Consider the following 24,346-nt stretch of genomic DNA (forward strand, 5'->3'; position numbering starts at 1 on the left):
TCTATGTATCAAGCCCTTAAGCCTCTGTGAAGACGTTCATTAAAGGATTTCGTGTTTGTTTTGGCCTTTTTTGTTTGTTTTGTTTAGGCTGTACTTTTAGGGTGTGATTTGGTGAAGGACATGAGATACAAGGCACTGTTGTGAGGAGGACACAACAAGTACAATGGTGCAGCAGTCAGTGCCAGGCTTTCCTTGGTCTGGGCAGTGCTTAATGCTCAGTGGTTTTTCCAAGTGAAGGAACACAGCAGCACAGGGGAGGGCACTGGGCAGTCTGGCTGCCTTTCTCCAGCAGCACACAGCTGTCCCAGAGCCTGCTGCTCTGCTTCCACCCTATCTGAAGTCCACACTTCCTCCCTGCTTATCCAATCTTTGGTCAGACTGGCTTAGGACAGAAACCAAAAAACTCCATCTCACTGAGAGCTGAAATAAATGAATAGGAAGGGTCCTCTCTGCTGGTGCTGTCTGTGTCAGGATTCAGGGATACAGGAACTCCAGGTGTTTGATGGATCTCCATGAGTACTGACCCTTCTCCACACATCAAGAGTTGTCCATGCAAGCATCTACCTCTAGTCAGGCTCATTTCAAAGGTCCTGTAGGAGGAAAATATTGCTCTTTACAGCCATCCCCCAATCATCTGGTTTTAAAAAGAACCTATTTCTTCAGACTAAAAATGACCATGGAGAGCTGCTCCTTGCAGAGGATGCTGCAATGCTATGAGGTTTACTTTAAGGAGGGATCTAGTTGTTGTTTTCCACTCCCTAAAGCGTGGTCATAGAGAAAACAGAATTAGACTACCCAGAGGTGTACAGCTAAAGGATGGTTGTGAAACCCTCATCCTGGGAGGTTTCCAGGGGACCAAACAAGACCTTGGGCACCCTGATGTAACTCTGAAGCTCTCCCTGCTGTGACAGAGGACTGTAGGATGACTGCAGTGAACTCTAGAGGTCCCCTCTGCCTCACAATACAAGTCGATGATACACAGGCACAAGCCCACAGAGCAGCTGCGGAGGGAGGCACAAAGTGCCACAGCAGATTGCACAAACTGTCCAGAAACAGGCTCTGAACCTGTCTGAACCATTAAATGGCAATATGCCCTCTCCTCATTTTTAACCACGGTTTTGTCAGGAGTTTGTTTCATCCCTGCATGAATTCTAATTAATTTTTGGATCCCAAGAAGGATCCAATTTAATACCAGTTACTGGTGACCAATGAGACAGATTCATCCAACTTCATCTTAATATTTTACCTGCAGTGCTCCCTTATTTTGTCTGAATTATTTTGAAGGGGACCACACATCAAAGATTTAGTCAGTAAGACAGAGATGTGGAGAGGTGTTTTGGAATAAGTTTCTGTGACCAAAAAAATCCTCAAATCAGCATGATGATTACTGACTAATAGCTAATGATTAACTTAGGGATTCAGCTGAGCTTTAGTGATAAATGAAAAGCTTCTCTTGAACAGCACATACCTTACCTTTTTTTTTTCTTTTTCTTTTTCTTTGTTTTTTTCTTTTTTTTTTTTTTAATGATGAGAACCTAATGGATCTATAATAATGTAAGAGAAATTAGGACTGGCACACAGCAGGACTTCAGCATTCAGCCAGGAAAAGCTTTAAAGTTTTCACTTCAGGACTCTAAGAAGTGAACCATTTCTGCCATCCCAGCTTGCTGGGATCCTTGTTCAAACTGCAGTGCTGCGTTCCTAATCCGCAGCCCCAGCTCGGCACGTAGCTGTGCCCAATGCAGCTCTTACTGAACCACATCTGGATCAATTCATCCCTCCCGGATGCAGCTGCTTGACACAGAGCAGAGAAGGGAACAGCGTTTGGGGCTCCCCAGGCAGTGCTGGAAAGACAGCACCCCACAAAGCAAACAGACCCCACGTGTAATCTTGAGCTCTCATGGATGATTATGACTCTTTTTAATGCAGAAAATGGACAAAACTGTGCGTCTGTCTCTCCGTGCGGTGCCGGTTTCCGGGCCCTGAGCAGCCTCGGTGACAGACTACATTTCCCAGGAGCCTGTCGCTCCCGAATCTCCTGTGTCACTGCAGAAAGCCCTTCCAGCGCTGCAGAGCCGCCGGCGCTGCTGCGGTTCCCGGCGCTGGCGGAACATGACCTTCAGCGGCTTTGTCTCCTAACCCAGCCGGGCTGACCGGCGCTAGGGCCCGCCCGTGCTGCAGACACGCCGGGCAGGCTGCCTGCTTAGCCTCGGTTCGTGTGAGATGCTAGATGTCACCTGCAGAAGAAGAGAGGAGCTCACCTCTTCCAGAGAGATGGCCCCGAGCCAGCAAATTCGCTCTGTCAGCCTGTGCAGCGGCTGTGGCAGAACTAGGTACAACTCACCGTGGTTTTCCGAGAGGGAAGGGGGTCAGATTTACTTACGGGGGGCAGGGGGAACATCAGTCCCCGGCTGCCTCATTCCTCAGTGTTCTGCTCCAGCAAATCTGCATTTCACTGAGCTAGCTGTGGCTTTTCCATAATCTAAGCCTTGCAAGTGTTTTCTGCCACCTGACCGTGGCTGGAGGGAGGGTTTTTCAGGATGAAATCTTTGCCTCGGAGACAGAAGGGCTGCACTCATTAACTCAGTGCAGTTGTGACTAATTTAAGCTTTGCACTGGCTGGGTTTCCAGAAAAAGCAGGCAGATCTTTTGCCTAAGTTGCTAGTAAGGCCTTATTCCTTCAGGAATTTCCTTTTCATAGTTAATGAAGGTTAATCAAAGAAAAATCAACTCTTAAGTTTCTGGTCACAGTGGAGATGCCTATAAAAATGCAGTTGAAAAACCGCTTGGTGAAACGTGTAATAGAAGCCCACTGGCATCTGTGTAGCCCTGCTTTGTGACCAAGTAACTTATTTTGAATATTTTTCAGCATGTTCTTTAAAATTTCTAGAGGCTCTTACAGACAAGTCAGCTCTAAGGATTTGTAACTTCTCAATCTTTGCTAACCATTAAACATGAATACCAAACTTAATGCACAAATAGACTATAAACCTGCTGAGGCTTTGAGCAGTGACTGCCTTCTCCTGGAACCTGAGCCCTGCTTGGGAAGGACCCTGGTGTGTCCCAGAGATACCGAAACAAAGACAAGCCCTGCTCCTGGCCCCAGGCTGGGAAGGTCCATCAGCAGGCACTCCTGGCCTGGAACTGAAATGAGGGGCACACATATGTATCCATACTATTTCAGGAGCAGCCCTGGGAAGCTGAGATCAACTTGGATCTCCTTCACTTGCCACCAGTTATTTCAGTGAGAGAAATAACAGGCTAGACATGATTTTTGTGCCTGTATAAGGAAAGCAAGCATGCTTTAGGGTGGTTTGTAGGACAGATATGTAGATAAGTTTGTAGGTGAGCCTGAATGTGTGTCTGCATTATGATGATCGTTGTGGGGTTGTTCCTGACCATAACATGTGCTGCCACTGTGCTGGACAGAACTGGAGATACCACATGATCCATTGAGAGATGTGACTGGTCTGTATTCAGGGAGAGTAACTGGAACAGGATTTTTAATTCCGAGTCCCTCAGAAGGTACATATATTGCACAACAGATCTGCAAAACTAAATATGGGGGAAAGACTGGGTGTTTGACAGGAATGTCATTCAGTTACTTGTGCCTAGAGCCATTTTTAACAGACCTGGATGAGAATTCTCCTTTTGTCCAGGGATCTCCCGGGCCCTGTTGGGTACAGCCACTGCTCCCTGCCCAGCCCCTTGGGCTCTGGCAGGGCGCTGTGGCGCGCTGTGGCACGGGAGATGTCCCCGCAGCCGCGCTGGCATTCACGTGTGCTCCCGGCCCTTTGCCCTCAGTGACATTTCCCCTGGACCTCACGAAGACCCGGCTGCAGATCCAGGGCGAGGCCGCGGCGCGGCGCGGCCCCGGCCCGGCGGCGCCGGCCCGCGGGATGCTGCGCACGGCGGCCGGGATCGCGCAGGAGGAGGGGCTGCGGCAGCTCTGGCAGGGAGCCACGCCGGCCGTGTACCGCCACATAGGTGAGGATCTGCTCGTCATGGGACGCGATGGGCCCTGCCTTCTGTGGCCAAGGAGGCCACACTTGTGGAGTGAGCTTGGCAAATTTTGTTGTATTTTAAATGTATCTCTGAGGACTTTTCAGTCTAGCCTGCAATTCCACTTTGAAATATACGAGATTCCAGATCGATAGCGTCTCTTCTTTCCCAGTCCTTCATTGCCTTTTTCTGGCTTCTGGGAAAACAATATGTAAGTTCTCTGTCATCTTTGCAGGAAGATCTTGTTCAGGAAGTCCAGACACTCAGAGTTCTCCGAACAGTAAATGTCTCATATGTGAAGGAAGTGGGGACAGATCAGCAAAAAAGATGGGAAGAAAGATGAGGTTGCAAGCACAAGGGGAAAATACAAGTGTTTAAAAGAAATGCATTAGATGTTTGGCCACAAATAACAGTTTTCTCTGCTTTACTTGGAAATACGGTGACAGCAACAAACCTCAAAAGCATTTGTGGGGGTTTTGTGCTTGGCATCAGCCCAGAAGGAGGTGATGCAGTCCCATCTCCTTAGGGTGCAGGCAAAGCCGTGCTGCCTCCTGGCAGACCTGTGGCTCAGCCAGAGAGATTTTTTTTGATGGCGAAATGCCCTGGCTCTCCCACTGCCACCAGGCAAACCCCCCACTTTCCCCATTGTGATCACAAACACGAGAGCAGTGAGCAGCTGACCCAGGCAGGCTCTGGACTGTCATAAACCAAGGTCTTGATCTCTCTCTCACTGTGACCTCCAGAAAGGGCAGAGCCAAGAACTGTCTCCTGCTTTTGTTTTCCACAGTGTACACTGGTGTTCGGATGGTTACTTACGAACATCTCCGTGACTCCGTGCTTGGCAGGGTGGAGGGTGAGAGCTTTCCTCTCTGGTAATGTTGCCTATTCATGCATATTTATTGCTTGTTTGGGGATTGTCCTTGCTGTAGGAGTCCTACAGCCAAATCTTAGGTCCAAAATGTATCTGGTTTTAGAATGGGATTCATAAAATCTACTACAAAATACTTGTCATGCCTAATGCTGCAGGAAGGGGGACCTATGGATAATACTAAAATTTCCAATTTTACTAAAATAAATAGACTGATGAAATTAACACAAATCATCTAGTAGCAGTGGGAGAGAAAGGAAAGTTTTATGTATCAGCAAGCAGTTTGGAATTTCAGGTGGGCATTCAGTTATAATACATGGGGCATCATCCTTTACTTGTGTACTTTGCTATCCTGGCTTTAAACCTTAAGCAAAGAGCATAATGTAACCTTGTTTTGGTTTTTTTTCCCCCCCGGTAAGTTTTAACTGTTTTGAAAATTTACAGAAATACTACTGACTATTTTAACAACCTGTAGCCACCACATTTGTTACCTTCAGTTTGGCTGTTAAAATATGGAATAACCATTTACACTTGTTCTACCTGGGTTGTGCTGCTGAACTCTCCAGCTCGAGCACTGTGACTCGTGAAGGTTTTCAGTGTATTCTGGAGCAGTTTTTCTCCATTTGGCAGGAAAGCTGTGGTTGGAGGCATGTGTGCGGGTGCCATCGGACAGTTTTTTGCCAGCCCAACTGATCTGGTGAAGGTGCAGATGCAGATGGAGGGAAGAAGGAAGTTGGAAGGAAAACCATTACGGTCGGTTCCTCTCGGAGCTGGTGGTTTTTCCCCACTACTGGTCACTCTTTGGCCCAGGGTGTGGTTCTCTGTGTTTTCTGCCACCTCTTCTTCCCAGCTGCTCTGTGCCCTTTTACAGGGAGAGCTCGCAATGGCTCTGGGCAGTGAAGGGTAGGATGGGGGGGAATCCAGACCTCCTCCTTATTCCGTTTATGTTCACCTTCTTTATTCTGATTTATTGGTCCCAGGGACCACAAACCCATCCTCCATGCTGTAGCAGGTCCATGCCAGCACTGTGCCATGGGGAGGGAAGGATGCTTTCAGAAGATGGAAAAAAGCACGAGGGAAATGGCTCATGCAGGATGCACAGACACAGGGAAGGCTGGCACACAGCAGGGCTGGAGACTGCAAGTACCAGGACATGCTGCTCTTTGTGTCCCAAACTGCTGCCATCATTTGGTGTCACACACATTTAGTATTGTAACTCAGTGTGGGATCTAAGGCTTGTCTGCTGTTAGGGAACAGATCACTGCTTTACAAGGCAACCGGTATCTCTGGTAAAATATTGTGGCATGAAAGTCAAAGACAGATCCAAAAATGGATCTGGTGGGCCAGATCCTTGCAGTTCTAAATCCCTAATCTTACACGAGGACCTGGTGCAGCAAACTACTAGAACGTGCAAAGATTTCACTAGGCTGTCTACCCACAAGTTGCATCTTGATTTCAGGTTTCGGGGTGTGCACCATGCATTTCTGAAGATTATGTCTGAAGGAGGAGTAAGGGGACTTTGGGCTGGATGGGTACCCAATGTCCAGAGAGCTGCTCTGGTGAATATGGGAGGTAAATGGAATAACTTGGCATGCAGCACTTAAGGCTCCACCAAAACTTTAAGGAGTTCAGCTGCTCCCTTTGTCTTAGTTTCTTGATCACCTACACTGGGCCCTCTTTGGAGCATCCTGCAGGTGACCTCTGACTTATGCACCTGTCTTTTGGTCCTGTGGAAATCAAATGCCTTAAAAGTAACAGGTTTTACCTGATTTAAAAGAAAAGTGAGCCAGGAGCTGAAGGGGTCTCACAGCTGACAAAGCAAGGACCTTACCAGCCACAACCCAGTGCCCAAGTGAGGTGAGCAGGGCAGAGCCAGCAAAGGCAGCCAGGCTTCACCAAGATCCAGATCCATAGGGAAGTGTGTGGTGATGAGGCCGGTCTGAGGCCAAGTCAGGAAGCTGAGCCAGCAACAGGGCTAGTGAGGGTCACCCACATACAGCTCAGCATCATCTGCAAGGTAAATCAGCAATGGGAGCAGAAAGGAGAATGTACTCACGTGTGTAAAGACAGCACTCAGGTGCCACAGCCCTCAGTACAAACTGGGGGCAGGGTGCCAGCTGTGCCAGAGGCGCAGTGGAAGTGAACATCCTGTGTTGTGAGAAGCACAGACACCGTTCACTCCTGACACTCTGTTTTTTCTCATTATCCTCTTTGCAGATCTGACCACCTATGACTCAGTGAAACACTTTTTGCTTCTGAACACGACACTTGTGGACAATAGTGTGACTCACAGTGTTAGCAGGTGGTATTCTCCAATTACCCCTTTTCCACTGTGGAGCATGTCCAGCCATGCTGCCTTCATCTGTCTCTCTGTGCCAGCAGAAGACCCCATTCTTTGATTTTGATACTGCTGATGAAATTCAGTATTTAGAATTACTTTTTTCCTGAGAGAACATCACTTTATAGAAGACACAAGAGAAAGGATGCAACCATTGCTACAAAAACTGTCCTCACTAGACGTGCTTTGTTGGTGCATTTAAACACCTTTGCTCTAATCTGTGGGAGCACAGTGATAAAACTTCTGCTGAACATTCTCTTCTACCCTCTTAAATGATGAAAAAAATCTACTTTATATAAACAATATTATGAATTGCCTATTGTGGATCCTTTATCCCTGACTCAGAATTGCCCAGAGAGGTGAGGGCAGCTGGCACTGGGAGAACATGTGAGCAAGAGCAGTACTAGCAAGCCTCCCAAAGCAAGTTCATGTTATGAGTTATTACTCATGATTTGATGGTAACTGTTTTAATATATCTTTATTATAAGAACTGGAATCAAGCTGCTGAAATTTTTATGATACATCTTGCTTTCTTCCTTAAGTATCTGTTGCTGTTGGCAGTGCCTGCTCAGGGCTGGTAGCAGCTGTTCTGGGAACTCCTGCTGACGTGGTCAAAACCCGGATAATGAACCAGCCAAGAGACAAGCAGGGGAGGTATGGACACTTCAGACCAACTTTTCAGCAGCACATTGAAACCACGGGTCTCACTGATTTCACTGGGAGGGAAGTGCTAAGTAGATAATTTGCTCTTCATCTTTGTGGTGATGATTTTACTGATGTAGTAAATGCCTGAGGGGTGTTGTTGTGATGGCCATCTAAGCATAACCAGTGGATTTCAGTTCTGGATTAGACTCCAAGGAGCTTACAGAAGCACTTTGGCTTATAGAAGAATATCAGCTACAGGGTTTTTTTTTAATGAGAGGGATGGGGTTTTTTTAATTGTATATTTGTAATCCTAACACTGTTTGTTCTCCTTGCACATTGCTAGAGGTCTGCTCTATAAATCTTCCATGGACTGCTTGATTCAAACTGTCCAGGGTGAAGGGTTTATGTCTCTGTACAAAGGCTTTATACCAACCTGGATGCGAATGGTACGTGCTTTATAACTCTCTCTACAAGAACAATCAGCATTAAAATGTGAGGAATGTGGATACAGCACTAACCCTATGTAATATTACAGTTTTTGTATGAAAGACACAATCACAGAATTGTAGGATGGTTTGGGTTCAAGAGACTTTAAAGATCATCTCATTCCAAAGCCTCTGCCGTGGGCAGGGACACCTTCCACTTGCTCAGAGCCCTGTCCAGCTGGCCTTGGACACTTCCAGGGATGGGGAGTTCACAGCCTTTCTGTGCAGACAGAGGCTTGGGAACCTCTCAGGGAACCAGAGCAGTATGAGAATGAACTGAAGAATATGACTTTTAAGAGGAGACAGTTTACTCTAATGGGCTTATTTATTGGGTTACCTTTGTTTTAAGCCTCTAACTTCAGTGTTTGTTTTCACAGGCACCTTGGTCACTGGTATTCTGGCTTACATATGAACAAATCAGAAGGATGTGTGGAGTTACTTCTTTTTAAAACCTGCAGTGTTCACATAAGAGAGAAGACTCAAAAAGCTGAACGCTCATTCCACAGGGTGGTAGGATCACATATGTAGTTTGTTGCTCCACATCTAGTCCTTACTGGCTGGGAGCAGTCGTGACTTAAGGATACTATTCCATTGTCAGACTGGTACGTGAGATTTATAATATCCACAGGATAAAATTGTCACAATAATACTTCAGGCAGCAGCCAGCATCAGCTTTCTGAACCAGCAAACAGGAATAAAAATAATTCCACCAAGCAAATAGAACATAATACTATTTGTTTGATAATTGAGATAGTTTCTATTGTTAAAGACAAGAGCGGGTTGATCAATGCACTGAACAAGTTCTGTGGCTAAGCATCTATAAAATTATTCAGGAATTTTTGTTGTTAATTTGCATTTGCACAGAGATAAAGAACTACCTCTCATTAGTTTGATGTGTCAGGAAACCAAGCCTGTAGTGCTAGGTACTGAAAAAGATAAAAGTTTACCTGTTTTCAAATCTGCTTTGCACAAGAAGTGGAAGGGTTTGTGTTCCTCTTACTTCCCAGAGACTGCCTGACCTCTCCATTCAACTATTTGAGTAAGATCATGATTGAAATGCATTCCTGCTCCCAGAAAATCAAAAACCTAGTTTGCTCTGCAATGCTCGAAGGACTCAGGATACTCCACAAGACCAAGCTGGACTACTTGTCCCATGACAATCTCCGTGCTGTTGGGGCAGACTGGGTCATTTTCTGTGGAAATGTGCACTCTGCCCACTTTAAATCTCGATGGAAATACAATGTTCTCTTTGATTATGCAAAATGTTTGAAGAGGAGTGACTTACTTGTTTTTAAACCCAAAGCCTTCCTGATTTCCTGGAGAAGGAGACTAATGCTACTTGTCACTAGATTCATCTTTGGCAATCAAGAGTTGAAAATGCATTATTAAAAGCAGCCATGAGTAGATAAAATAAAGCTGGCTTTGATTTAGTGATATCTAGTGATTGAATTAATGTAAAAAACTTGGCTCTTTGAATAAATACCCAGGATTTCTTCTAGTCTTTGCAAGCAGTGTCTCCAATGTGCCATCTTGTCGTTGAACACAGTTTGGGTGTCTTCTTGGCTTGCACTTGTACTTTCTGATTGTACTGTAGTTCAGTTGTGGCTGTATGCATTTGGGGATGCGCTTCCAGGCTGGAAAACATTCATCTCACCATTATTAGGGAGTCACAGAATCACAGAATGGGGCAGGTTGGAAGGGACCACAGTGGCTCATCTGCTCCCACTGCTCAAGCAGAGTCAGCCCAGAGCACAGGATTGCACCCAGACAGTTCTGGAAAATCTCCAGTGAGGGAGACTCTTGGACAATCCATTCCAGGTCTCAGTCACTGCACAGTAAATTTCTTTCTCCTGTTCAGGTAGAATCTCCTGTGCATCAGTCCAAAAATTATGTTCAGAAATCCTGGTATTTTTCATCCTGAGAAACTAATCCAAGTTCTTTCTGTCCTGTACTCCAGCATCAGCAATGACAAACCAGCAAAGCTGCTGCTTCAGTTACATTGCAGGCACTCCCACCTGCCACCCTGATAACCCAGTGATGGATACAGCTTTACCTTCTGTGAGACAGAAGAAGAACTTTTATCCTACAATCATAGAATGGTTTGGGTTGGAAGAGACCTCAAAGATCAGTTCCAACCCTCTGCTATGGGCAGGGACACCTTCCACTAGACCAGGTTGCTCCAAGCTGTGTCCAGTCTGGCCTTGGACACTTCCAGGGATTGGGAATCCACAGCTTCTCTGGGCAACCTGTTCCGGTGTCGCACCACTGTCATAGCAAACAATTTCTTCCTAAATGCCTTCCTTTCAGTTTGGAGGCATTCCCCCTTGTGCTGTCACAAGAGGCCCTTGTAAAAAGTCCCTTTCCATCTTTCTTACCAGCTGTCTTCAGGTACTGGAAGGTCACAGTTAGGTCACCCTGAAGCTTCTCTTCTCCAGGCCAAACAATCCCAACTCTCTCAGCCTTTCCATGAAGGGCAGTTGCTCAACCCCTCTGATTATCATAACCAATATATTAATTATAAGTAGTGTGTAAAACCACTTTTAGCATGCATTTATCAAAGTTGCCATAAGCTACTTTTAGGGGCACACAGCTTGGAAAAATCACTGAAACTCTTAAGTTTTTTTAGAATAACCTTGATATGCTTCAATTAACAAAGCCTGAAAGAAGAGAGGTCTATTGGTGAAACTGTGTACAAGGAGTGCACAATTCACAATTTATGGAGCACAAGGCCACTTTGCAGAAAACAGCAGACAAAGAAGAGACTAAGAAAGACTCAGTATGTGTGCTGGAAAGTCCCTACCTGTGAAAAAGATAACAAAAGGACTGAAAAATATAGACTAATTTTGCATGAGAAATGAGAAATCAATACCCAGTAGAAGTCAGAATACTAATTAATGAAAGAGAATTCTGTAATTTGGAACCAGTGAATGTTAATTTGTTTACTAAAAATACACATAAACACAGAACTTCTGTATCTGATCTGTGTAGAGTCCAGAATTTTGTCAGCCACACACACCCCCACACACTCACACACTCCCCTCCTGGCCAAGAATAAAGTAATGCCTGACTCACTAACAGTGAAAAAGACAGCGCTAGAGGATCTTATTTATCCCAGTGATTTCAGAGGATTTTGGTAACACTAGCATCATTCAGCTTGGTGTCACTTGCAAACTTGCCGAGGGTGCACTCCAACCCTTCACCTATACAGTTAACGAAGATATTAAATAACACTGGTCCAATACGGACCCTTGAAGGACAGCTCAAAATAAAAATAAAAAAAAAAAGCCTTATAAAAATCTTGTAGTGAAAAACTTCCTTAACTGCTTATAAATCTCTCTCTTTAGGTGTGAATTTCTTAGCCGTTCCTAGCGGGTGCTGGTGCGAGCTCCCGGTCCTCGCGCCGCCGCTGGCCAATAGCCGCCAAGCTCCACGCGCCTGTCCCGCCCCCGGCGCCGCTCTGACCAATGGGAGCTGAGCGGGCTCGGCGCCCACTCCCCCTCACCCCGCCCCGCCGTCCCGCCACCATGCATCCGGCTTGGAGCGCTCCACCATGGGCGAGGGCAGCGCCGCCGGGCTCGGCCCTGAGCCCCGTGGAGCCCTGGCCATAATGCCGTACCCCTCCTCTTCTTGGCGCCTCCGTGCAGTTGTAGCGTAGCAGGAGCTGCCCCATGTATCAGCCCGCTTCACCGCTCCTTTTTAACCTTCCCTTCGCGACGCTCTCCACCCCACCGAGAGGGTCAAAATGGACTCGGCCGCTGGGGCAGCCGCTAACGGCTCCCCGTGGGTCACGTGGGCGGCGCGTGCTCTATATGAGGCCGAGGGGCGGAGGGCGACGCGTCCATTCGCCTCGTGCGGGGGGCGAAGCTGGGGCGGGGTGGTGGCGCGATGAGCTCCGGGCCGGGGTCTTTCGGCCGCGGCGATACCATCACCCTGCAGGTCCGCGCTGTGGGGCTGTACCCCGAGGTGCCCATCCTGCGACTGTGGGGGCTCCTGGGGGAACGTAAGGCGGACTATGCCGTCCTCTACCGCGAGATCCAGGCGGCGGCCGGGCCGCACCTGGCGGCCCGCCCGGAGCCCAGCGGGACCAGGCTGTGCCCAGGAGAGCTGGCACTGGTGGAGGTGTTGGGTGTGTGGTACCGCTGCTGTGTGGTGAGTTGTAGTGCCCAGGGCTACCGTGTCTTCCTGCTGGACGAGGGATATGTGGTGACCACATCTGCCTGTTACCTGGCACGGGGCTGCTCAGAGCTGTTCCAGCTGCCCCCGGAGGTGCTGGGCTGTGTTGTGGCCGATGTCATGCCCTCCCACAGTCACGAGGGGACAGCAAGTGGGGATTCGTCAGTGCCCAAGTGGACCATGGAGGCGATGGAGTTCCTCAGCTTCCTGCACGGCAAGGAGGTGTCCGGTGTGGTGCAGGAGGTGATAACACCGCAGCTCATCGTGCTCGAGCTGCCCCAGCTCGTGGCTCAGATGCGGCAGCTGGGGCTGGCCAGACGTGTCTCTCCCAGCTGCTTCTGCCGGGTGCTCAGGCGCTGCCTGCCTTTTGGCCAGCTAAAGAAGCAGCTCTGTCAGCAGCCTCCAGCGTGTTCCCTTGGAGCTTTTGCGGTTCCGCAGCTTGTCCATGTATTGCTCTCATACCGGCCTCTGTCACCTGCCTTGGATTACTACTACCCTCAGCTTCAGCTGGATGTGACAGAGCCTGTCCTAGTAACCCACGTCGCTGACCCACACCACATTTACTGCCAGTTGCAGTGCCTGTCTCAAGAGATCTGTTGCCTTTCTGATACCATGTGCCATGCTTATGACGGGTGGGAGCAGGACTTACTGCCCAAAGTGGGCTCGCCCTGTGCTGCCCGTGGGATGGATGGCCAGTGGTACCGTGCCATTCTGCTGGAGCTCATTGCTGGGGAGCAGGAGCAGCATGCAGCTGTCGTGATCTTTGTGGACTACGGCAAGAAGGAGACCGTGAGCAGAGCTAACCTGCGCCATTTGCCCGCCCAGTGTTTTCGCATGCCTGTGGTCACTTACGTGTGTGCTCTTCAGGGGGTTTCGGATGGGGGCTGCGGCTGGTCCCCGCTGCAGGTCGATTTGCTGAAAGCCTTGGTGCTCGGTAGAGGAGTGAGTGCTCACATCAAAGCCTTTAACTCCTTTGAGCATCTCTATTATGTGACCCTCTATGGGGAAAACGGTGTTGATTTGAACCATCTTTTTGGGTCTCAGGCTTGCTGCCTGGTCAGCAGTCTTGTGAGCCAAACTGAGGCTCATGAGCAGCTAGAAGTAGAGGAGTCCTTAGCTGAAGAATTGGAATTGCCACCAGAAGCACCTCCCATTTTAACACACAGAGATTTGGCTGCTGTAGCTGGTGTGCATCTGAAGACCTGGACATTGTACAGCGCACAGGTCTCCCATCTCCGAGACCCGTCTGAGTTCTGGCTGCAGCTTCATGAGTATCACCAGCTCTTCAGGCAGCTCAGGCAGTGCATGTGGAATTTTTATTCCCATTCCACAAAGCTGGGTGATGCTGGGTGGGCCCCACAGCCTGGATCTCTTTGTTGTGCCAGTGGGAATGAGGGTGTCTTTTATCGAGCGGTGGTCACGAGGGTCCTGGACACTGGGGTGGAGATACACCTGGTGGACAGAGGCAGTACAGAAACTGTGGATGTGCATGCTGTGAGGGAGCTGCTCCCTCGGTTTAGGGAACTGCCTGCTTTAGCTCTGAAGTGTTGTTTGGCAGGTGTCTCCCCTCCAAGAGGGAGTTGGAGTGAAGCTTCTGTGTCTGCATTCAGGGAGATGGTACTGAACAAGGAACTGAAGGTTTGGTTTCTGAATGTGCAGGGTGACAAATACGTGGTTGAAATTTTTGACCAGTCCCAGTTAGGAGAGGAAAGAGTAAGTAAACTCATGGCCCAGGGGGGTTATGCTAAATACCAGAGGTATGAAATACCCAAGATTTACCAGAAATCAGATAAGTCTGTGTCACAGGCCTGTCCCCTAGTGAATGCTGCAAAGGAAAGCCAAATAAATGCAGAGAAGAGGCTCAGAGAAGAATGTGATCTGAAGAGCAGTGATAGAATGCTTGATTCTCACGTGGATGTGATGGTCAGAGAGAGTCCTATTGCTGCCATTCACAATTCTAAAAGTAGTGAATCTCTTTCTCGCAACCATGAGGGTAAGGAAAACCTGCACACCTCTTCGAGACAGAATTATGTGGAAATTAAGCCAGGCTCCTCTTGTGGAGGTCACTTAGAAGTGGGAAGTACGGTTAATGTTATTTTGTCATATGTTGAGAATCCTAGTTGTTTTTGGTGTCAGTTAAGTAGAAATTGCAATGACCTTGAGCTGCTAATGAATGAAATTCAGGAGCATTGCAAGAATTCATCCCAGCCACATGTTTGGCCAAATCTTGTGTGTTTAGCCCAGTACTCAGAGGATAAAAAATGGTACAGGGCTTTAATAGTTAGTGAAGGAGTTTGTGCAGAAAAAGTAGAAGTCATATATGTTGACTATGGCAACAGAGAGCAGGTGTGTCTAACGAAGCTCCGTGCAATTAATGAACGCTTCCTCAGGTTAGAGGCTCAGGCATTCAGATGCAGCCTTTACAACTTAATCCAACCCAATGGGCAGAATCCTTTTGCTTGGGATGATGAAGCAATTCAGGCTTTTCGTCAGTTTGTTGTTGATTCATCATCTGACCTTGACCTGAAATGTACAATCTTTGCCTTGGCTTCAATAAATAGGGACCTGTTTAACATTGTAGATTTAATCACACCTTTTCAGAGTGCTTGCCAGTTTCTCACCGAGAGAGGTGTAGCCAGACGTTTATTTCCTCAAAAGCATCTGGAATCTTTGGTCCAGCTTCACTCTTTCTATTATTCTAATCACGGTATCAAAATTGGGAGTGAGGAGGATGTTTACATTACGCATGTTGAGAATCCATGGACGTTTTACTGCCAACTTGAAAGGTGTGCAGATACCTTGGCACAGCTGGCTGATAACATCAGTTGCCTGAGTGAGAGCATGAGCAGCACAGGAACCTTGGGGAAGTCTGGGATCCTGTGTCTGGCAAGGTACTCTGACAGTCAGTGGTATAGGGGAGTAATTATAGAAAGACAACCTAAGGCTAAAGTCTTCTTTGTGGATTTTGGGAACACAGAGACAATAGAGACAGATGATCTGCTTATTTTGCCCAATGATGCTTCTGATATCTTGCTCGTGCCAATGCAGGCCATAAAGTGTTCTGTGTCTGATGTAGCATCTGTTTCCAAAGAAGCTGCAATATGGTTTAAGGAAGCTGTCCTAGAAAGGAGGTTGAAAGCAATAGTGGTAGCAAAGGACTCTGATAATACACTGCAGGTTGAGTTGTTTGATGGAAATACTCAAATTAATACAAAACTGAAAGAGCTAAGCCTAAAGAGTAGGGGACTGTGTAGTCATGTACGCAATGAGACTTTGTGCTCTAGAAATACAAATGTGAATAAGAGGGGTGAGAGTGCAGAGGCCCCTGTAAATGCAGCAGGTAGGCCTCTTGAAAGAAAAAAATGTCGACCTGAAGCCCAGCAGGAACAAGGGGGCAAAAGACGTTTCAAAGAAGCTGTAAACCTTTTCCAGCACACTGTGAAGGGAGATGAGGCAGCTAGATTACCAGAACCTGGTGAGATGCTTAGCAGTAAGAAGGATGCTGTTTTGAAGAAAGCAGGGGAGCAGTCTCTGCCCTTTTCCCAGATGGATACACTGCCAGATACTAAATCTGTTGCTGAAGGCAGGTGTATAATGCTTAAAAATGCATCTGCTCTACCACCACAGAAGATTGTGCCAGCTCTTAAAACCTTAGTGTATGTGTCTTACATCAGTGACCCGCAGGATTTTTATGTTCAACTAGGGAGTGATGAGGTTCAGCTTAAAAACATTTTGGAAAGTTTAAACAATGGGAAATCAGTGAAGGACCCTTGTGGACAGCTTTTCCAAGCAGGAGATTTAATCAGTGCTGTTTATTCAGAAGACAGCCTGTGGTATCGAGCTGTAGTAAAAGAGAAGACTTCCAACAATTCGATACGTGTACATTATATTGATTATGGTGACACTTCTGTGATTAGTGTTGATCAAGCACGCAGGCTCCCTAAGAACTTGTCATCTATTCCAGCAATGAGCATTCGCTGCTTCCTAGGCGGACTCAAATGGAAAAAAAATGCAGACTGGACAGAGAAAGCAGTGTTTTACTTCACTAAGAGAACAAGTGAAATCCTGCTGTCGTGTGAATTTGTAAAGAAGGTTGAGGATAAATGGGAAGTTATTCTCAGTGACCATCAAGGTATAATAACACTGGATTTAGCTGATAAAGATCTTGTAAGTAGGGAAAGACTTTTCTCAAGGAAAAAAAATGATAAGAGAGAGAATTGTGACATGATCGCCAGGTGTGAGCCTTTGCCTCCTCAGGTACAAAATGAGATTTCCTGTGTAAATGATTGTAAATCGTTTAGCTGGAAATTTCCAGAGGCAGGTCAGACTTTAAAAATTTATGTCACAGTGGTAAACAGTCCAGGATACTTCTGGTGTCACCGTGCTGATACCGAAGACGTGAGCTACATTGAGAAAAAAATAGAGGAAGCTGAAAAGCTTGGACTAAGCTCTCTGAACGATGGCAAGTCTTATATGAAAAATGGTGATACTTGTCTAGCAAAATACAGTCAAGATGGGTGGTTCTACAGAGCTCAGATCCGAAGTGTGAATGATGACAGTGTAGTTGTTAGACATGTGGATTATGGAAGTGAGGAAAGCATCAGCCTGGAGATGATCCGACAGATGCCACGTGAACTGCTCAAAATACCTGGACAAGCATTTGCTTGCTGTCTGTCAGGTTTCAGTCCCTCAGATGGCTCATGGCTTAGTGAAGCAAAGAAGAAGTTTAATGATATGACTGAAAACCTTGTATTAGAAGCTGAAGTAGTAGAAATTCGGGAAAATAAAGATTCTGAAGTCCCTCTGTGCGTTGTCAAGCTGGAAGCTTCTGGCAATAGTATTAATGAAGAGATGAAGCCTTTTTGGAAGGCTGATAAAGAAACTGATGACAGTGCTTTCTCAAATCTTTGCAAGCCCCTAAAGGGAAACAGAAGTTCAAACAGCAATTTGGGTCTTTGTCTCAATGAAGAAACTACTGCTGTTAGTGGATTAGCTCAGGAAGAAAGTGAAAGTGCTTTAATTTGTTCTGATCCTTACCTGGGTGTAACTTTTGAGTGCTTAGAAACTGCAGAAGCAAAAGTGTCAGTGGGAGCTGCCAGTGGGAAGGTTGATGATGGATATGCAACAGGAGAGCTTGAGAAGAGTTTTGATAAAGAGATACCTCTGTCTGAAGGGGACAGTGATAACAAAATGCTGCTGGAACCTATGAGAAGCTGCAGCCCTCATATTGTGGGGAATGGAATGAAAGCTGCAGAGCAAGACCTGTCTGAAATACTGTTTGGAGAGGAGACTGAGCTGAATGCAGAAGTGACAGGCAGTGCTCCAGCAGCCAGCCTTTTCCTAGGGAAAGAACAAGAATTGCAGAGATTGCCAGTGCTCCAGGCACAGCCATCTGCAAGCAATGGAATTGAGACGTTAGGAAAGCTGGATCCATTAGAAATTCACTTACCATGTGATGATCTAAACGAGCTCTTACAGGGGCCAGAGGGACTCTTCGAAAGTCCCTTTAATGAAGGAGCAAAGAAAGCTCTGGAAGCAAAGTCTCTTGAAAGGCAGGCAGCGTCAGGCAGTGAAGCAAGAGAGCCAGCTTTGGAGCAGAAATTGCTGGAACTGCCAGATATGAGGGATGAGACAGGGCAGTTAACAGCTCTGAACTGCCTTGAAATTTTACCATTACTTAATGAGAAAGAAAACCTGGTGCCTTCAGTTACCAGTGCCTCTACTGACAGAGAGATATCAGTAGAGCTGATTCCATCTGATGTTCAGCCTTCTTTAGGAGAGAAGACCAAGAAAGTGCACGTGAATTTGTCTGAAATTCATGAAGAAGAAACTCTACTAGATGACTGGATGGAGGCAGACGCTCCTTCGCTGAGGCTGTCATCATCTGGTGGTAGACCTGAGAAAGGACTGCACCACAAGATGCACGACAAGCAGTCGATGCTAGGAGCCAAATTTGAGCCCTTTCTGCAGCTGGTGCTGCCTGATGTTCAGCCTCCTCAGGGAGACGTGGAGGAGGACTTGTTAAGGCTGGAACACGCTGTGCTACAAAATTCTGCAAATAGTGGAAGTCAATTTTCATTTGTTTCAAAAGACTCAGCAAATCAAAGGTCTATTTTCTCTGTGAAATCATGTGACTGTAAAGTTGAGAAACATAAGGGGTGGCAGAAGAAGAAAGATAACTGTGAGGAAGAATGGATGGAACAAGACTTGACTGAGTCATTTACAGAGAGTGAAAATATTTGTGTTCAGTCTTTAGGCTCTCAGCCTGGGGAAGACGAAAAGCAAAATGAGAACTTGGCTGACTGCAGTCCAGGTAAAGTATCTGATTTTATAGAGTTAAATAATCAAAATGTTGTGCACATTCACACATGAGAATAGCTTTCTTGTAAAAAACCTAACTTTTATTCCTAAGAATATAGTGTTAATGCTTTGCTGGGTTAAGGACAGCAGACCAGGTGTAGTATCTCACGGGTAATGTGACAGGCTAACAGCAGTTAGTCTTGGGAAGATTAATGATTTTGAGTGGAAATCCATTTCTGAACATGAAATGCATTTGCAAGACTGTTTGGGATGACAAATTTTTAACTTTAAAATATCAAGTAGTTTGGAGGGGGTGGGGCAGCAGTGTTTGAGGCATCTGAGGGTTTTTTGAGGGTTGGTTTTTGTGGGGTTTTGCGAGTCTGTTTTATTTGATTTTTCTCTTCCTCCTTCATTGGTAAATTACCTTTTCTTATAGCACACCATGACTATCCGTGTAACCTGAAGGGCTTTGCTGTTGGTTCCAAGTGTGTGGTGTGGACTTCTCTCAAATGGTGTGACGCTCGCATTTTGGAAGTATCTGAGAAGGGTACCAAGGTAAGTGTGGTGTGAATACTCTTTCTGCATTCTTAAGATTTGGTTCTTTTCTAAACTCTGAATAAATATTTTTAAAAATTCTGTTACAGAATTTAAGTATTGCAAAGGCTGATTCTAAATTTATAGACTAGAGAGAAACAGCAGTGTCTCGAGTTGATCATACATGTCAACACTTGATATTCCCTTCACATCTTATTTTCTTTTATTGACTGGGGTTATTGAAGGATCTGGCTCAAGTTTGATACACACATATATGTGTGGTTCCATCTGGCCTGCAAGTTAGTGTTCTGCAGTGGAGCTGTATTATCATTAAATGTTCATGGAACTTGACTTTATTTTACTAGTGTTCTGAGGAGTTAGTGCTAGAGAAGTAGAAACTTGGAAAGAAACTCAAATTATACTGCAACTAATAATGGATCCACAACTGCCCCTGCTTCAGTGAAGTGTGTATTGCATTAGTGGTTAGTGGGAGTTAACTTCAACAGTAGAGAATAATGCAGTGAGCTGCCTTGTTCTACTGCTGTTTAAGCTGGGGGATGAATGAGATGTCTTCCTTCAGTCCAGGGGGAGTGTGTGTTCATGTTCACACTTGCACAGATGTTATACTTATATAAAATGATCCTAAGTTATAACTTAGGATTGTAAATCCAAAAGGTCATTACATGAAAGCATCCTTTTGGAAGATTGAATGTCTGAGATGGTGGAAGCCAGCTTCTGTGCTGGTAGATCCCTTGGGTGTCTAAAACTAAGCTCAGCTGCATTCAGATGAAAGGCATTATCAGGGGTTATCATGTAATGATATCCCTATTCATCAGCTTTCTTCTGGTTCTGATCTAGTGGGTGTTTGCAGCCTTTTTCTCACTATGCTTGGGTTAGGAGAGCCTTGAGCACCCTCAGTCACTGCATTCAGTTTTATTAGAGATTAGTTTGTTCTTTGCAAGATCCAGACTTCTCAACAACTTGTCAAAGGCACAGAGTCCTCAACTGAGTTTTCCTACTGCTGTGTCTTACTTGTTAAGTGTATTGCTGCTGTGCTAGATCCCCTCTGGCTCTGTGTGGACAGGTCTTGAACCTCTGCAGTGGCAATGAGGAGATTGTGCATCCTGAGAACGTCTGGAACGGAATTCCTGACCGGGCTCGCACACCATCTGAGGTATGGCAGTGTGATAATGAACTGGGCAGGACAGTGCTGGTTTTTAAAAAGGCTGCTAACTGACTGCTAAATCATGAAAAATACTTCTGTTATGGACTAATCAGGAAAGAATAGTAAGGTTTCACCAGTGTTCTTCATGAGGTACCCACCAGTGGATGAAAAGCTTGTGTCTGGAACCCAAAGCTCAGGTCATGAGCCATGCTGCTGGTGATGATTACAGCATGAATTTCCAGTTTGTTCTTCACATGCAGCCTTTGTATCAAAGTGAAAAGTGGGCAGAAGACTAATGTAGTGAGTTATAAGGGGGGATAACAATGGTAAATAGTCCAGTGGTGCTGATGTAAAAAGTTAGTGTAGGCTTAAAGGAAGTGCCTCAGTGGAAGTCTTGGCAATAGTGCCAGCTTCCTAACAGGATCCCTTTTTGTGTAGGCATTAACCCCTGCAACAGAAAACTTGCAGTCCTTACCAGAGGAGTCCTTACTTCAAGGTAAGTCTACTTTAAGCCCCTGCATGGGTTGTGTACTTTGTGTTTGAATGGTTTCTAATTTTTTAGGAAATGCTTTATTTTAGAAAACACAGTTGAAACACTGATTTGAGCTTAGGTAGTTGATACTGTGGTTGGGATTTTCTTGATAGCATTAGCTCATGTACCGTCAGTTTAAAGGTGACTACCTGCAATGAAAGCTGCTACTGTGTCTGGATTACAAACCAACTTAGTATTTATTTATTCATCTAATGAATTGAGCCTCTTGGAACAGTTGAGGTGGTTCACCCAAGTTACAGATTTTGGCAGGGTTCTGAGCATTGCATTGAACAGCATGCTGTTCTTGCTCACATTTCTGAGGCAAGGTGAAAAACTGCTGGGCACACTCTATTAAGTTTTTAGTGCAGCATTTGAGTGCCCCAGTCCCATAATCTCTAAATCTAAATCCATAAAAATACCATTTTAGTTGTTGTAAAGATAGTTTGTGAATAGTACATGTACTTCTTTATTGTTACTTAAAGATTTTGAAGTGTTACTGGTAAACACCTCTTCAGTGTACCAGATAAATAGTACAGGCTCTTTTTGTTTATATGCTATTTTTATAATTATGGAATTGTGGAGGAGTTTGGGTTGAAAGGATGGTGAGTGCAGGGCCAACTAGATCAGGTTGCTGCAGATCTTACTGCCAGTTCTGGAATCTGTCCAAGAATGGAGATTCCAAATCCTGTCAGGGCAAACTGAGTTGAAGTGAGGATAGCATTTGTGCTTTCAGGGATTAACTGGTAATTGTATTTCAGTATAACTGCTGGTTTATGGGTAACAAATAAGGAAGCCTTCCACAGAGATCAGGTTGCTTGCTGAGCAAGAAAACGGGTGAAGAATTTGATAAAACGTTAAAATGGTCAAGCCCACTGAGGGATGAAGTAACTTGAACTCGTAGCCAAAGTCTGGGAGCACTGCTGCTTCATCTTCTTGGGCTCTTCTGCTGTTTCAGCTGTTTGATCTTTGTATAGTAAGTGTTGCCTTTTAACATGGTCCTATGTCAGTGGTATTTAGTCTGAAGCCCTGTAGTGCTGACTTTTGATCTTAATGCCCTTTAACACATTTATAAAAACATCTTGATGGGTCTAATCTGTGTTTATTTCCTATAGAAAAGGAAACTGACTGCAGTAGCAATTTAGCTGAAGATCCTCATGTCCTCCAGCAGTGCTGACACCAAGTGACACCTTGACCCCGTGAAATTGAACAGTGCCTGTGTATGAAATGTTCCCATGGAAAGGTGTTTGTGGGAACAAAAATACCAGCACAGCATTGAGTGGCTTATTTTTTCTACCTAACTGACCAAATACCTGTCACTACTGAACTTCCTGTAAAGGAACAGTGTTGGCAGACTTAATTTCAGTTTGTTTTCTTACAGCTGTTGTTGCTAGACTGTTATTGTTAGCTTGTTTCTTACAGCTGTACTGCCCTAAATAAGAATTTGGCATTTTTTACTGACTGGGGAGTGCACTGATTTGTATGGAGTTCTTGGTGGGTGGTTATTCAACAAAAGTTTCTTGTGAGTTTCTGTATATGCTACTGTGTTGTACAGCACTGCTTTCTGATGTTTGCTTTTGGAAAAGTTGCACTGTTAAGTGTTTTTTTTCAAAAAAAAAAAAAAAAAGTTGAGGGGTATTTTTGGGGATAGGGGTGGGGAGATGGTTTTTTTCTCCATAGGGGAACATAGTTGTTTTGGGTTGAAGTCTTGCATTTGATGCTGTTCTAAAGCAATGGAAGAAGCTGGAATAAAGCTTTGACTGGCATATACTGCTTTGTTCATGTGATTTAATGACTTGTGTATGTTCCTGTGCAGAAGCCCAAATGCTGCATGAGGGCTGTTGTGCAGTCACTGGTTGTGTTGACCTTAACCAACTCTCTAGAGCACTGTGACCTATGGTGAATGTTTTGAAACATTAATTGCATTTAATTGATTGAACTTGCTGCAATTGTACTAATGAAAGATGCAGCTTTTCCTAGAAATATGAAGACTCAGTGGATTGGTTTTGCTGTCACATGTGTGCAACATACTGAGGACACAATGTACACCTGTTTTAAGGAGATCTCAGCTTTTATTCTCCTTCTCAGGTGTTGAAAATGTGGTGCTGTTTTACAGTGGTGTTCCATGCTCCTGTATAGCATAGCTGCTCCCTCCACTTCAGAAGCTGTGGATTTTTCATGCTGAAACAAGGAGTTAGGAACCCAAGCTGGCTGATAGTGAATCTCACAGTAGAGCTCAAGTGTTGGTGCTGACTCAGTAAGACAAATACATTTATTTGCTAACAGAGACAATACACAGCACTGGGTTGAGGAGAATTTAATTAAATTATGAAAGACAGGTCTTAGGTGTTATTGCAATCTCCTTTTAAGATCACAGATTATGTAAAATACTTATTTACACTGTTGATTTCTTAATTTATTGGCTTCAGTGGTTTTGTTTGTAACCTGATTTTGAAATGAACAGAATTTAGAAGACATCCTTCCATGGGGCAGCTTCAGGCCGTCCTGATCCAAAAAGGAGAGCCTTAAAGGCCACCCAGGTGGCTGCTGACAATCTTTGTCCAGGTACTACCAGTGCTGTCTTTATCTGCCAGTGGGAGCCAACTGTGTCAGCTACAGAGCACTGTGAGTACCTGGGGAAAGCTGAGTGTCTGGGGAGTGTTTACTGCCTGGAGAGAAAACACCTCAGGAGCTGCAGCAGTGCTAACAAGGACCACGTAAAGGGAGCTGTAGAGGTGCCACATCTGAACTTCCTCCAGTCTGACTGTGTGATAGGGGAAACACACAAGGGAAGAGCTGCTGGAGCTTTGCCCAAGGGCAATTACAACTGCTACAAGAGTGACCCATTGAAAAGCTTTTGAGAAATAAACATCATCCTCTAGGTATGACACTAAACACATCTTACATTTAAGTGGATTAAGCTCCTGTGAGGAGTCCTGCATCTGGACTTTCTCTACTGTCAGCTGAATGCTTTCCTGTAGCTTTTACTGTGACTTATTAAAGTAAGACACAGTTTTGAAGACCACCCTCCACAGGCATCCCTCATTCCCAACCGTTGTCAGAGCACAGCTGAAATGCTTAGGATGTAAACAGGAAAGTGGTGGTTTGGGGTTTTGTTTTGTTTCTTTTCCCTTACCCTGCAGTGAAAGCTTGGTAAACCAACCTGTAGGTGAACTTCTTGCAGCTCAATCTGTCTCTCTGCAAACTTGACTCAAGTCAAAACTAGAAAGAGCATTTAAATTATTACCAAGTGATTTCCCCAAGCTGCCTACAAAGCCAAAGTTACCCTGTTGCACTATTTCAGAGC

General features: G+C 45.5%; 2 protein-coding genes across 3 annotated transcripts; both read left to right on the top strand.

Annotated features, from left to right (window-relative positions):
- Window positions 1-204: 204 nt before the first annotated feature.
- SLC25A27 (solute carrier family 25 member 27) lies at window positions 205-9,846 on the top strand. Of its 2 annotated transcripts, XM_063423825.1 has the most exons (9): window positions 665-2,333; window positions 3,805-3,987; window positions 4,790-4,874; window positions 5,501-5,623; window positions 6,330-6,442; window positions 7,088-7,172; window positions 7,770-7,862; window positions 8,197-8,299; window positions 8,716-9,846. In XM_063423825.1, exons 1-9 carry the CDS (start codon window positions 2,231-2,233, stop codon window positions 8,785-8,787), a joined length of 960 nt encoding a protein of 319 aa, XP_063279895.1. In that variant the 5' UTR covers window positions 665-2,230; the 3' UTR covers window positions 8,788-9,846. The 2 variants fall into 2 exon arrangements, with proteins under 2 accessions (XP_063279900.1, XP_063279895.1); XM_063423830.1 differs by lacking the exon at window positions 8,716-9,846 and having other exon boundaries at window positions 205-2,333; window positions 7,751-7,862; window positions 8,197-8,298.
- Window positions 9,847-12,223: 2,377 nt separating this feature from the next.
- On the top strand, window positions 12,224-23,197 carry TDRD6 (tudor domain containing 6). The gene is made up of 5 exons (XM_063423844.1): window positions 12,224-18,824; window positions 19,248-19,366; window positions 20,430-20,519; window positions 20,949-21,006; window positions 22,155-23,197. Exons 1-5 carry the CDS (start codon window positions 12,224-12,226, stop codon window positions 22,214-22,216), a joined length of 6,930 nt encoding a protein of 2,309 aa, XP_063279914.1. The 3' UTR covers window positions 22,217-23,197.
- The last annotated feature ends 1,149 nt before the right edge of the window (window positions 23,198-24,346 follow it).

The sequence above is a fragment of the Prinia subflava genome, chromosome 2, assembly GCF_021018805.1.
Source record: "Prinia subflava isolate CZ2003 ecotype Zambia chromosome 2, Cam_Psub_1.2, whole genome shotgun sequence".
Classification (NCBI taxonomy): domain Eukaryota; kingdom Metazoa; phylum Chordata; class Aves; order Passeriformes; family Cisticolidae; genus Prinia; species Prinia subflava.